The sequence below is a fragment of the Moschus berezovskii genome, chromosome 8 (assembly GCF_049115385.1).
Source record: "Moschus berezovskii isolate FMDL1 chromosome 8, NW_MosBer_1.0, whole genome shotgun sequence".
Taxonomy (NCBI): Eukaryota; Metazoa; Chordata; class Mammalia; order Artiodactyla; family Moschidae; genus Moschus; species Moschus berezovskii.
The window spans coordinates 73,494,101-73,506,066 of NC_142467.1; the positions used below are offsets into that span (position 1 = coordinate 73,494,101).

General features: G+C 53.3%; 1 protein-coding gene across 2 annotated transcripts; it reads left to right on the top strand.

The window, feature by feature from the left end:
- The first annotated feature begins 224 nt into the window (after positions 1–224).
- Positions 225–5,968, top strand: DOK3 (docking protein 3). Of its 2 annotated transcripts, none has more exons than XM_055429557.2 (6): positions 225–332; positions 1,029–1,143; positions 2,456–2,761; positions 4,614–4,713; positions 4,829–5,001; positions 5,085–5,968. In XM_055429557.2, exons 2-6 carry the CDS (start codon positions 1,078–1,080, stop codon positions 5,763–5,765), a joined length of 1,326 nt encoding a protein of 441 aa, XP_055285532.1. In that variant the 5' UTR covers positions 225–332; positions 1,029–1,077; the 3' UTR covers positions 5,766–5,968. The 2 variants fall into 2 exon arrangements, with proteins under 2 accessions (XP_055285532.1, XP_055285533.1); XM_055429558.2 differs by having other exon boundaries at positions 227–332; positions 1,032–1,143.
- The last annotated feature ends 5,998 nt before the right edge of the window (positions 5,969–11,966 follow it).

Below are 11,966 nucleotides of genomic sequence, written 5' to 3' on the forward strand. Positions count from 1 at the left end.
GTATTTGGCCTGTTCACACATTCCTTCCTAGAAGTGGCACGGGATACATGACACAAAGCTGTCTCCAGAATTCAGATTCATATGCAGAGCTCAGGTAACCGGCCTCCAGCAAGGCAAGGCTAGAAAGAGCCCCAGCAAGAAGTAAAGCTTAAAAAAAAAGCATATGAGATCTCCAGGGAACTCGGCAGGGGCGTGCCACCCTCACTCACGTGGCTGGGGCCATGCCATGAGGGCTGGGGCCTTTGCGCTCTCAAGATAGCGTGGGGTGGTCAAGGCAGGCCTCCTGGAGGAAAAAGGCCAGAGGAAGAAGGCCCAGTGCCCTGAGGAGCACGGTGAGAGGCGCCCTGAAGGGGCCTGGCATGGGGAGGTGGAGGCAAAAATACTCCTTGAGTGCTGGGCCCAGGAGTCCAAGCTAGACCTGAGGGCAGTGGGAACCAGGCAGCGTTTAGGAAGGGGAGGGATGGGTTGGTTTGGGGATGGCAGAAAGGGCCAGATGGGCCCAGGTGGGGCCATGGTTCAATGGGACGATGCCAGGGCTGGCAATAGACAGGAGCTGTGAAATGGAGAGGACCAAGTGATTGTTAGAACTGTTTTCCAGCATAAAGACAGGCTGACCAACTGGGACTCTTGAATGGGAAAGCAAGGAGTTTGCCCATCTTGCTAGAGTAAGGTCCTGGGGTAGGGACCAGGCTGTGGGCATGCCAGGCCCCAGGGTACACAACTGCCCCAGGATGGGGGAGGGGTCGGCACTCATGACTCGGGGGAGCCAGCCTGCGGTCAGAGGCTCACACCCAGCTGACCGGGACATGCAGGGATCGTCTGCCCTCAGGTGGTCTGAGGCCCCTGTCTGGCCCTAGTGGGGTACCAGGAGCCCCAAGGGAGAAATACGGGATGCCCTCCCCACCTCATTCTAGCTCCTTTACGGTAGGCAGGGCTCCCCTCCCCCAGGCCTGCAGCTGCCTCTCTGGACAGAGGGAGGGGAAGTGGCCAGAAGGGGAAGTGTGAGGAGTTCCCCTCCTGCCTGTCAGCAGTCTCCTCAGGTCCTCGGAGTGGCGGCCCTGGGGCCCGGCCGCGGCCATGGAGCCTCTGGAGACCCCCATCAAGGACGGCATCCTCTACCAGCAGCACATCAAGTTCGGCAAGGTGGGGACCCTGGCCACCAGGCGGCCGCCTAGAACAGGTGCTGGGCCTCTGCCCAAGACTCGGACAGGCCACTGGGATTGGGAGAAGAGGGTGGGCGCCAGGGTGGGGAATCCAACCTGGGTGTGGAGGAGTTCAGCCTCAGCGAGACCCTGCCTCATTAACAGGTGGGAAGCCAAGAGCAGGGAGCCGGTACTGCCACCCTTGGGGCAGAGCAGAGGTGGGGTACTGGCTAATCCAACAGCCTTCCATCCCATCCATTAGTGGCACTGTGGCCCCTGAGAGGGCTGGAGGCTGAGCTGGAGGAGCCCCTAAAAGTGGAACTCCATCCTGCCGAAGAGGGCTCGGCTCTTCCCAGCCCTGTCCTGAGGTCGCAGGCCCTGCACACCCATAGCTCAGCTGCAGCTGCTGCCCAGGCAGATAAACCGTCTGTTTCCTTTGCTCGGAGTTATTTGCATGTTTCCTTCCTTGCCATCATGAGACCGAGGCCTCCCTCCCACCCCAGCCCTTGCCCCATGGCCTAATTGACCTTTTCTTTGCAGGTGGTGGGGGCACTGACAAAGCAGGGGTGTCAGGCGGTCTGCTCTAGCCACTAGATATTATCCAGTAGAAGCCCCAACCTCGTGCGTTCTCACAACCTTTTGTTTTTTAATTATTTTATTATTTATTTGGCCATGCTGGGTCTCAGTGGCGGCGTGCAGGATATTTTCCTTGCCCCATGTGGGATCCAGTTCCCTGACCAGGGATCAAACCCAGGCCCCTGCATTGGGAGCATGGAGTCCTAGCCACTGGACCACCAGGGAAGTCCCCCCTCATGACCTTTGAGAGACGAAAATACTAGTGCTTATGGGGGTCACAGTTGGGAAAGCGTGGGGGTAGATGTGAACGTAGGGCTGACTGACTCCAAGTACAGACTGTCCCCCTTGCCAGGCCAGCTCTGGCAAGGCATCCTGGGCTTCCCTGGTGGCTCAGATGGTAAAAAAAAAAAACCACTCAGACAGTAAGGAATCTGCCTGCAATGCAGAAGACCCGGGTTCAACCCCTTGGCCAGGAAGATCCCCTGGAGAAGGAAATGGCAACCCACTCCAGTATTCTTGCCTGGAAAATCCCATGGCCAGAGGAGCCTGGTGGGCTATAGTCCATGGGATCACAAAGAGTCAGGCACAACTGGGCGACACTTCACTTTCACATGGTCTGAAGAGCGAGGAGGTGGAGGCCACCCTCAGGAGCACTGGCTGAATGGCTTGTGTGGGGTTGAGCTGCAGGTTGAGAACTGCCACTTGAAGGTCATCTCCCCCATTTTTATCTCCTGCAGAAGTCCTGGAGGAAGGTATGGGGTCTACTCTATGCAGGAGGCCCCTCGGGTGTGGCCCGGCTAGAGAGCTGGGAGGTCCGGGACGGTGGCCTGGGGCCAGCAGGTGACAGGTCTGCAGCGCCTGGCCGGCGGGGAGAACGGCGGGTCATCCGCCTGGCTGACTGCGTGTCAGTGCTACCGGCTGATGGCGAGAGCTGCCCCCGGGACACCAGTGCCTTCCTGCTCACCACCACGGAGCGAAGCCACCTGCTGGCCGCAGAGCACCGCCAGGCATGGATGGGCCCCATCTGTCAGCTGGCCTTCCCGGTGAGCACAGGGCAGATGGGTAAGGCATCTGGGGGCAGGCCGGGGAGACCATTTCACCCACACCTTGCTCATCTCCACGCTCATTCACATCCCATCACTCAGCGAGCACCTAGAAGCCTGGGCTACAGCCAGAAGCCCACAGAACAAATCTCAGATGGCCATGCATGCTATGGAGAATATGAGAGGCTGAGTGGGACCGTAAGTGAGTGGGGGGATGTTAGGCAGGGTGGTCCAGGAAGGCTTCTCAGGAGAGGACAAATAACCCACCAGGGGAAGATCTGAGGAAAGAGTGTCCACAACACCCGTCTGAGAATGCTTCTGAAAAGAGGGAGCAGCGTGGGCAAGGGCCCTGAAGCAGGGAAAAGCTTGGTGTTCAAGGAGCAGAAAGGCCAGTGTGGCCACAGGGTAAGGAGGGAGAGGGGACCCAGGAGGAGGCCACGGTGGAGAACTTGGTGGGAGCCAACTGAAACTGCCTTGGGCCACTTGTGGAGTCTGGGCTTTTATTCTGAGCAAGAGGAGAAGCCTCTGGGGAGTTGGACCCAGAAACTGAGTGTTTTAAAGCTTTGCAGGGTCTCTGATGGACCAAAAGGAAATGAGTGGCAGTTCCTCAAAAATTAAACAAAGTTAACGTATGACCTAGCAATTCTCCTCCTAGGCGTGGACCCAAGAGAACTGAAACAGGTGTTCAAACAAAACTTGCCTGAGAACCTTTAGTGCAGCATTGTTCACAGTAGCCCAAAGACGCAAACAACCCACATGTCCATCAACGGATGAATGGATACGCTGAATGGAGTCTATCCATACAACGGAACATTACCTAAAAAAGAATGGAGCACTGATACACACGGCAACACGGGTGGACGTTGGAAACACGCTGAGTCAGAACAGCGAGACACCAAAGGCCACACACTGTGTGCTTCCGTTTACATGAAATGCCCAGAATAGACAAATCCATAGTTACAGACAGCAGCTCACGGGTTGCCAGGGCGGAGGAGAGGAGGGAATAGAAAGTAAAGACTTAACGGGTACAGGGTTTCCATTTGGACTGATGAAAAGTTCTGAATTACATCTCCATCCACTTTAAAATGGTTAAAATGGTCAGTTTTAGGTTGTGTATTTTACCACAATTCTTTTGATTAAAAGAAAAGGTAAACGGGAGCAAAGAGAAGAGTGGGAAGCCATTGCATTTGACCCTGGCTATGGTATCTTGGGGCTTCCCTGGTGCTCCAATGGTAAAGAATCCACCTGTAATGCAGAGGACCTGGGTTCAATCCCTGGGTTGGGAAGATCCCCGAAGGAGAGCATGGCAACCCTGCTCCAGTATTCTTGCCTGGAGAATCCCATGAACAGAGGAGCCTGGTGGGCTAGGGTTCATAGAGTCACAAAGAGCCGGACACTGAAGTGACTTAGCACGGCATGCCATGTGGTATCATGGGCCAAGGTGGTCATGATGGAGATGCTCAGGGTCAGAGCCTGAAGAATGTCGGGGAAAGAGGTCAAAGATGGGAGGAACAGTGGCCATTCACTCGTGGGTCCCACCCTTGAAGCTCCCACCCCTTTACTGCTCCAAGGTGTCAGGGACACAGACAGACTGGCCCAGTCCCTGGCCAACCTCAGGGGCGATAGAGGACATCTTCATGTGTGCCCTTCGCTTTAAACTCTCAGCACCCTAAAAGGGGCAGCCGGTGGGGAAATAGGCTCAGAGTGGTGCCCAGGGCCTTGCACTGTGTCACGGGCAGAACTGGGACTGGCACTCAGGTCGCTGGGTGCCCTTGCTTGTCACAGACCCCAGGGAAAGGATATGGGAATGGGGAGGAGAGGCACTAACCTCTGACCTTGCCCCATTCCCTAGGGCACAGGGGAGAGTTCCTCGGGATCTGGGGAGGTGGAGCCTCGGCAGAGGAGCCTGGTCCCCATGGAGGAGAACTCCATCTACTCTTCCTGGCAGGAAGGTAAGTCGCAGAGATTACAGAGGCAGCCTTAGCCCCTGCACACCCGGCGCGGGAAGCCTTCTGGGACCCCCAACCGGGAGTCTGTGCTTGTGGCCCTGACGGCCGGTGCTTGCAGGGGGCGAGTTCCCGGTGGTGGTGCAGAGGACGGAGGCGGCCACGCGCTGCCAGCTGAAAGGGCCCTACCTCCTGCGGCTGGGCCAGGACGCTATCCAGCTGAGCGAGGCGGCCAGCCCGCAGGCGCTCTACACCTGGCCCTACTGCTTCCTGCGAAAGTTCGGCTCCGACAAGGTGAGGTGCTGGGCCCGCAGGGAAGGGTGGCGGGGGGCGCGCGGTTCCTCGACCCGCTGACTCCTTGCGCCGCCCCTGCCCAGGGCGTGTTCTCCTTTGAAGCCGGCCGCCGCTGCGACTCGGGCGAGGGCCTCTTCGCCTTCAGCAGCGCCCGCGCCCGAGACCTGTGCGCGGCCCTGGCCGCCGCCATCGCCCGCCAGCGGGAGCGGCTCCCGGGGCCGCGGCCCTGCCCTCTGCCGCGGGCCACCTCGCTGCCCTCGCTGGAGCCTCCAGGCGAGCTGCGCGAGGGGCCCCCGCGGCCCGAGGCGCCCGGCTCGCGGAAGATGCGCGCGGCCGAGCCCGGGCCACAGAGTCTGCCGCCGCTGCTGGGGCCCGCGCTCTCCGAGGAGCCGCCCGCGGTGCTCTACGCGTCCGTGAGCAAGCGGGCCAGCGGGCCCCCGAGCGCCGCCGCCGAGCACCTGTACGAGAACTTGTGCGCGCCCGACGCCGGCGGCCGGGAGCTGATGGAGGAGGGCCCGGGCGGCGGCAGCCCCCCGGCCAGCCCCATCTACCACAACAGCCAGGACCTGGGCTGGCCCGGCGCGGCCCACGACAGCAGCCTGGAGGCCCAGTACCGGCGGCTGCTGGAGCTGGAGCTGGCGGATAACGGCGGCGAGGCCGCGGGGTCGGGCCGCCCCGGCGCGCACTCAGGCTTCAAGGCCAAGCTGGTGACGTTTCTGAGCCGAGAGCGGAAGAAGGGCCCGGCCCCCTGCGACCGGCCCTGAACCACTTGGCGTGGCCGCCCGAGGAGAGGAGGGCACTCTCCCTGGGACAAGAGGGCAGGGGGGACAACGGACATCTGGGCATCTGGACAACCCTCACACTCGCTCTAGCCTGGAGGGACAAGGCAGGAGGCCTGGGGAGGCCCCCCTCCACGATGTATAGTGTACAGATTTGTTGGTAATAAAGCCTTTTTAGTTCTCCTCTCTGTCCAGCCTCCTGGCCTACAGTGCTATCTCCTCCCTAAGGGCTTCCCTGGTGGCTCAGATGGTAAAGAATCCACCTGCAATGCCGGATTCCTGGGTTTGATCCCTGGGTCGGGAAGATCCCCTGGAGGAGAGCATGGCTACCCACTCCAGTATCCTTGCATGGAGAATCCCATGGACAGAGGAGCCTGGAGGGCTACAGTCCTTGGGGTCGAAAAGAGTCAGACACGACTGAGCGACTAAGCACAGCAAGGCTCCTGGCAGTGGTATGCCCAGGTCCACACAGATCCTCAAACACAGGGGTTGCAGCAAACACCAGTGCCCTGTGCTGGGTCCCAGGGACATATGTGACCCAGCGCTGACCTCTGCCACCAGTAGGTTCAAGTCCACTGGAGCAGGCAAGTGGAATGCAGATAATTATGGCTCCATGTGGTCCTGTGTGGTGGAAGTGACTCAGACAGTAGTAGGGCAGAGGGAGAAATGAGGCTTGCTGATGGGCGATGTACCCTCTGAATTGAGTGTAAAGGGAAGGCAAGACTTCACCAGGCTGGCAGTGAGCCCTGGAGCTTTCCAGGCTGAAGGTAGGCATGGTGGTTGCAGACAGCAAGGGAAGAGCATGAACCAGAGGGTTCCTAGGAGCTTGAGGTTGAGTTGGCTGCTCATGAGAGGCCTGATCATCCTACAAGGAGCTGGGTCTCATGCTCAGTGGAGGGACACAGTCAGACCAGGGAAAGCTGTGTGGAGGCTGATTTTGAGGGACCGGAAAGCCTGAACTGGGGAGGAGTGGGAGTGGGGGAGGGGCAGGGACTTCAAAGATGTGCACACCCGAAACAGTCTCCGCTGAGACTCAAAAATGCACAGACACTCCTGGGGAGTCCCTGGCCTCAGTTTCTTCCTTAGCCATCAAGGATAAAGACCAAATCATACACCAGACATGCATTCATTCGAGTCTTACCAATGCCTACTTTGTGCCAGGCAGAGGACCCATGGCCGTGTTCATCAGCCACAGTCCTGTTTTCAAGGAGTCCACATTCCAGAAGGAGATAAGGAGTCTCTTGAAGACTTCATTGCCTGCCTTACTGTCCTCCCCTTACTGCTGCTCCTGTCACCATCCCTGGGCCTCCATGCATACAAGCATCAGTGCCCCCAAAGATCCAGCCTCTTGGCCCCTTGACCTCAGCACCACCTCAGCTGCTCACACCTTTGACACGTCCCGAACTTCACCTTTATGATGGTGACACTCCATTGTCACTTCACAGTGACACTGTCTTATTTCAAGTGTCTGCCACTGGCTACCTCCTCCCCTCCCAGCCCACTTCCTCTAGTGTTGCCTATGTGGCTTCTCTCCATTCTCACTGACCTGCACTGACCCTTTTCTCATTATCTGCCCTACTCCAGTCCATCATCCCATCCTTGCCCTACTTGGATTCTGCCTTCGGCTCCCCTCTCCTTCCATCCTATTTGTGGGGCAAAGTCCCCAGCCTCAGGTGAACCCAATTCTCTGTGCCACCATATGAGAAATTCCCATAACCTGGCTGACTGCATTCTCCTTAACGATGTGACCTCAAACCTCAAATAGATAGGCTCTCCATGCTGCCCAGAGATCCTGCACCCCACAGTGGCTGCTTTTCTCCTCCCCAAGCCTCTCATAGCTTCTGCTCTCCATCCCTGACCATCGTCACATTTCTACTTAGGAAATGGCAGCCAACAGAAGTGAGCATCCTTGACCTCCCACTGCTTCATCTACAAGAGCAGCTGTATCTGCACCAGCCTCCCTCCTGTCCTACAACAGAAGAGTGTCTGCTCCCGTCTCCCCTCACTTCCCCATGGCTTGGCAAACGGAGCTCTACCCTCTCTCCTTGACCTGTTAATTCCATCATCATCATTTCCAGCCACACACAAATATGCTCTATAGTTTCTTCAAAACAAACCTCCCCTCGACCTCTCATTCTCCTTCAGCCACCTCCCCATTTCTCTCTTCCTCTTCACAGAGAAATTCCTCAAAAGAGTTGTTGATTACTCTCATTTCTGCTTTCTCACCTTCCATTCTCCCTTCAACCAAATCCAATCTCCTGCTGGTGTCCACAACTCCATTCCATCGCTCTTATTAGGGTCCCCAAGTTCCTTTTTCCCCCAAACAAAAGCAGCCTGGACTCTCTTTGTGATCTAGACTCTCCTTACTTCTCAGCAGCATTCCACACCCCTTCTTGGAATGTGGTCTTCACTTGGTTTTCCTCCTCCTCACAGGTCTCTCCTTCCGAGACTCTTCTGTCACCTTCCCTGCCTGAGTTCTGGGCAGGACTTTGGCGTCAGACACAGTGTAGTTCAACCCTAGCTGCATACGTAATCACCTGTTGTTGTTCAGTTGCTCAGTCATGTCTGATTTTTTGCGACCCCATGGACTGCAGCACACCAGGCTTCCCTGTCTTTCACCACCTCCCAAAGTTTGCTCAAACTCATGTTCGTTGAGTTGGTGATACCATCCAACCATCTCATCCTCTATCGACCCCTTCTCCTCCTGCCCTCAATCTTTCCCAGCATCAGGGTCTTCTGTAGTCAAGTTGGCTCTTCGCATCAGGTAGCCAAAGGATGGGAACTTCAGCTTCAGCATCAGTCCTTTCAAAGCAGATTCAGGATTGATTTCCTTTAGGATTGACTGGTTTGATCTCCTTGCTGTCCAAAGGACTCTCAAGAGTCTTCTCCAACACCCCGGTTTGAAGGCATCAATTCTTTGGCGCTCAGCCTTCTGTATGGTCCAGCTTCCACACCCATAACTACTGGGAAAACCATAGCTTTGACTATACAGATCTTTGTTGGCAAAATAATGTCTCTGCTTTTAATTATGGTCATAGATTTTCTTCCAAGGAAAGCGTATTTTAATTTCATGGCAGCAGTCACCATCTGCAGTGATTTTGGAGCCCAAGAAAATAAAATCTATCACTGTTTCCATTGTTTCCCTATCTGTTTGCCATGAAGTGATGGGACTGGATGCCATGATCTTTATTTTTTGAATGTTGAGTTTTAAGCCAACTTTTTCACTCTCCTCTTTCACTTTCATCTAGAGGCTCTTTAGTTCCTCTTCACTTTCTGCCATAAGGGTGATATCTTCTTCATATCTGAGATTATTTCTCAGATTTCTCCCGGCAATCTTGATTCCAGCTTGTGTTTCATCTGGCCCGGCATTTTGCATGATGTACTCGGCATATAAGTTAAATAAGCAGGGTGACAATATACAGCACTGACATAGTCCTTTCCTAATTTGGAACCAGTCCATTGTTCCACGTCTGGTTCTATTGTTGCTTCTTGACCTGCATACGGGTTTCTCAGGAGGCAGGTAAGGTGGTCTGGTATTCCCATCTCTTTAGGAATTTTCCACAGTTTTCTGTGATCTACACAGTCAAAGGGTTTAGCATAGTCAATGAAACAGAAGTAGATATTTTTCTGGAATTCTCTAGCTTTTTCTATGATCCAACAGATGTTGGCAATTTGATCTCTGATTCCTCTGCCTTTTCTAGATCCAGCTTGTACATCTGGAAGTTCTCGGTTCAATTACTGTTGAAGCTTGAAGTAGAGCCTTTTTAAAATGCCGATGCCTCGGCCCACACCCATGGTCTCAAATTTCATCTGTCAAGGCACGCCTTCAGTTCAGTTCAGTTCAGTCGCTCAGTTGTGACCGTGACCGACTCTTTGCGACCCCATGAATCACAGCACGCCAGGCCTCCCTGTCCATCACCAACTCCCGGAGTTCACTCAAACTCATGTCCACAGAGTCTGTGATGCCATCCAGCCATCTCATTCTCTGTTATCACCTTCTCCTCCGGCCCCCAATCCTTCCCAGCATCAGAGTCTTTTCCAGTGAGTCAACTCTTCGCATGAGGTGGCCAAAGTATTGGAGTTTCAGCTTTAGCATCAGTCCTTCCAATGAACACCCAGGATCGATCTCCTTCAGAGTGGACTGGTTGGATATCCTGGCAGTCCAAGGGACTCTCAAGAGTCATCTCCAGTACCACAGTTCAAAAGCATCAATTCTTCGGCAATCAGCTTTCTTCACAGTCCAACTCTCACATCCATACATGACCACAGGAAAAACCATAGCCTTGACTAGACGGACCTTTGTTGGCAAAGTAATGTCTCTGCTCTTCAATGTACTATCTAGGTTGGTCATAACTTTCCTTCCAAGGAGCAAGTGTCTTTTGATTTCATGGCTGCAATCAGCATCTGCAGTGATTTTGGAGCCCAAAAAAATACAGTCTGACACTGTTTCCACTGTTTTTCCATCTATTTCCCATGAAGTGATGGGACCAGATGCCATGATCTTCATTTTCTGAATGTTGAGCTTCAAGCCAATCTTTTCACTCTCCTCTTTCACTTTCATCAAGAGGCTTTTGAGTTCCTCTTCACTTTCTGCCATAAGGGTAGTGTCATCTGCATATCTGAGGTTATTGATATTTCTCCCAGCAATCTTGATTCCAGCCTGTGCTTCTTCCAGCCCAGCGTTCCTCATGATGTACTCTGCATATTAGTTAAATAAGCAGGGTGACAATATACAGCCTTGACGTACTCCTTTTCCTATTTGGAACCAGTCTGTTGTTCCATGTCCAGTTCTAACTGTAGCTTCCTGACCTGCATACAGGTTTCTCAAGAGGCAGGTCAGGTGGTCTGGGATTCCCATCTCTTTCAGAATTTTCCACAGTTTATTGTGATCCACACAGTCAAAGGCTTTGGCATAGTCAATGAAGCAGAAATAGCACCACTTTTTCAGCTCCCCAGATAATTGTAGTATGCACCCAAGGCTGAGAACCACAGTCCTAAGTGAGTCAAGGTGGTCTCCAGATCTCACATGCCATCTAAATATTGATGACTCCTAACGTATATCTTCAGCATAGATCTCGCCCCTGAGATCCAGATTTAAGATTCCAACTGCACACGAGCGTTCTAGGTGTCTAAAAGGCATCTCCAAATGTACTGTGTGAAGGGAGGTTGTGGGGAGGTGCATTCTGTGCTATCCCATGGTGTTTGTGGCTACACAGGACAAAACCCAGAAAAATGTTGAAAACACCGAGAGGCACATTTCAGCCCTACTTACAGACAGTCCTCCTGACAGGCAAACTCTTCCCATGATTGATCAGGCTGCTTACAACAGAGCAAGCTGAGGCTAGGAGGTGTCAGGGTACCTTCAGCAATGACCTCTTGGCCCCACAATGGCAGGTCAGCTCCTGCCACCTCACAGAATGCCAGGACACACTGAAGGTTACCTAGAGAGTCAAGATCTTGGCCAGAACTGGAATCCAGGACTCTGGGTCCTTGGTTTGGCATGCTTCTTTTTAAAACTGTCTTCTAATACTTTTATAATTTTACTTGTAAAGGTAGATTTTACTTTATTTTTCAAAATATTCATTTTTACTTATCTATTTGATGGCACTGTGTTTTAGTTGTACCATGTGGGATCTAGTTCCCTGACCAGGAATCAAACCCAGGCCCCCTGGATTGGGAGCGAGGAGTTTTAGCTACTGGACCACTAGTGAAGTCCCGGAAAAACAGATTTTAATCTATACATGATATATTTTTATATATGGCATGAGGTGGAGCCTTGTTTTTTTTTTAGACAATAACCAATTGTTCCAACACAATTTATAGAATGGTTTTTCTTTCTATTTTAAGCAATTGAATGTTTTTTGAAAATTTATTTTAAGTGTATATTCATTTTTAAATTGAAGTGTAGTTGATGGGGAAACAGTGGAAACAGTGTTAGACTTTATTTTTTGGGGCTCCAAAATCACTGCAGATGCTGATTGCAGCCATGAAATTAAAAGACACTTGCTCCTTGGAAGGAAAGTTATGACCAACCTAGATAGCATAATAAAAAGCAGAGACATTCCTTTGCCAACAAAGGTCAGTCTGGTCAAGGCTATGGTTTTTCCCGTGGTCATGTATGGATGTGAGAGTTGGACTGTGAAGAAAGCTGATTGCCGAAGAATTGATGCTTTTGAACTGTGGTAC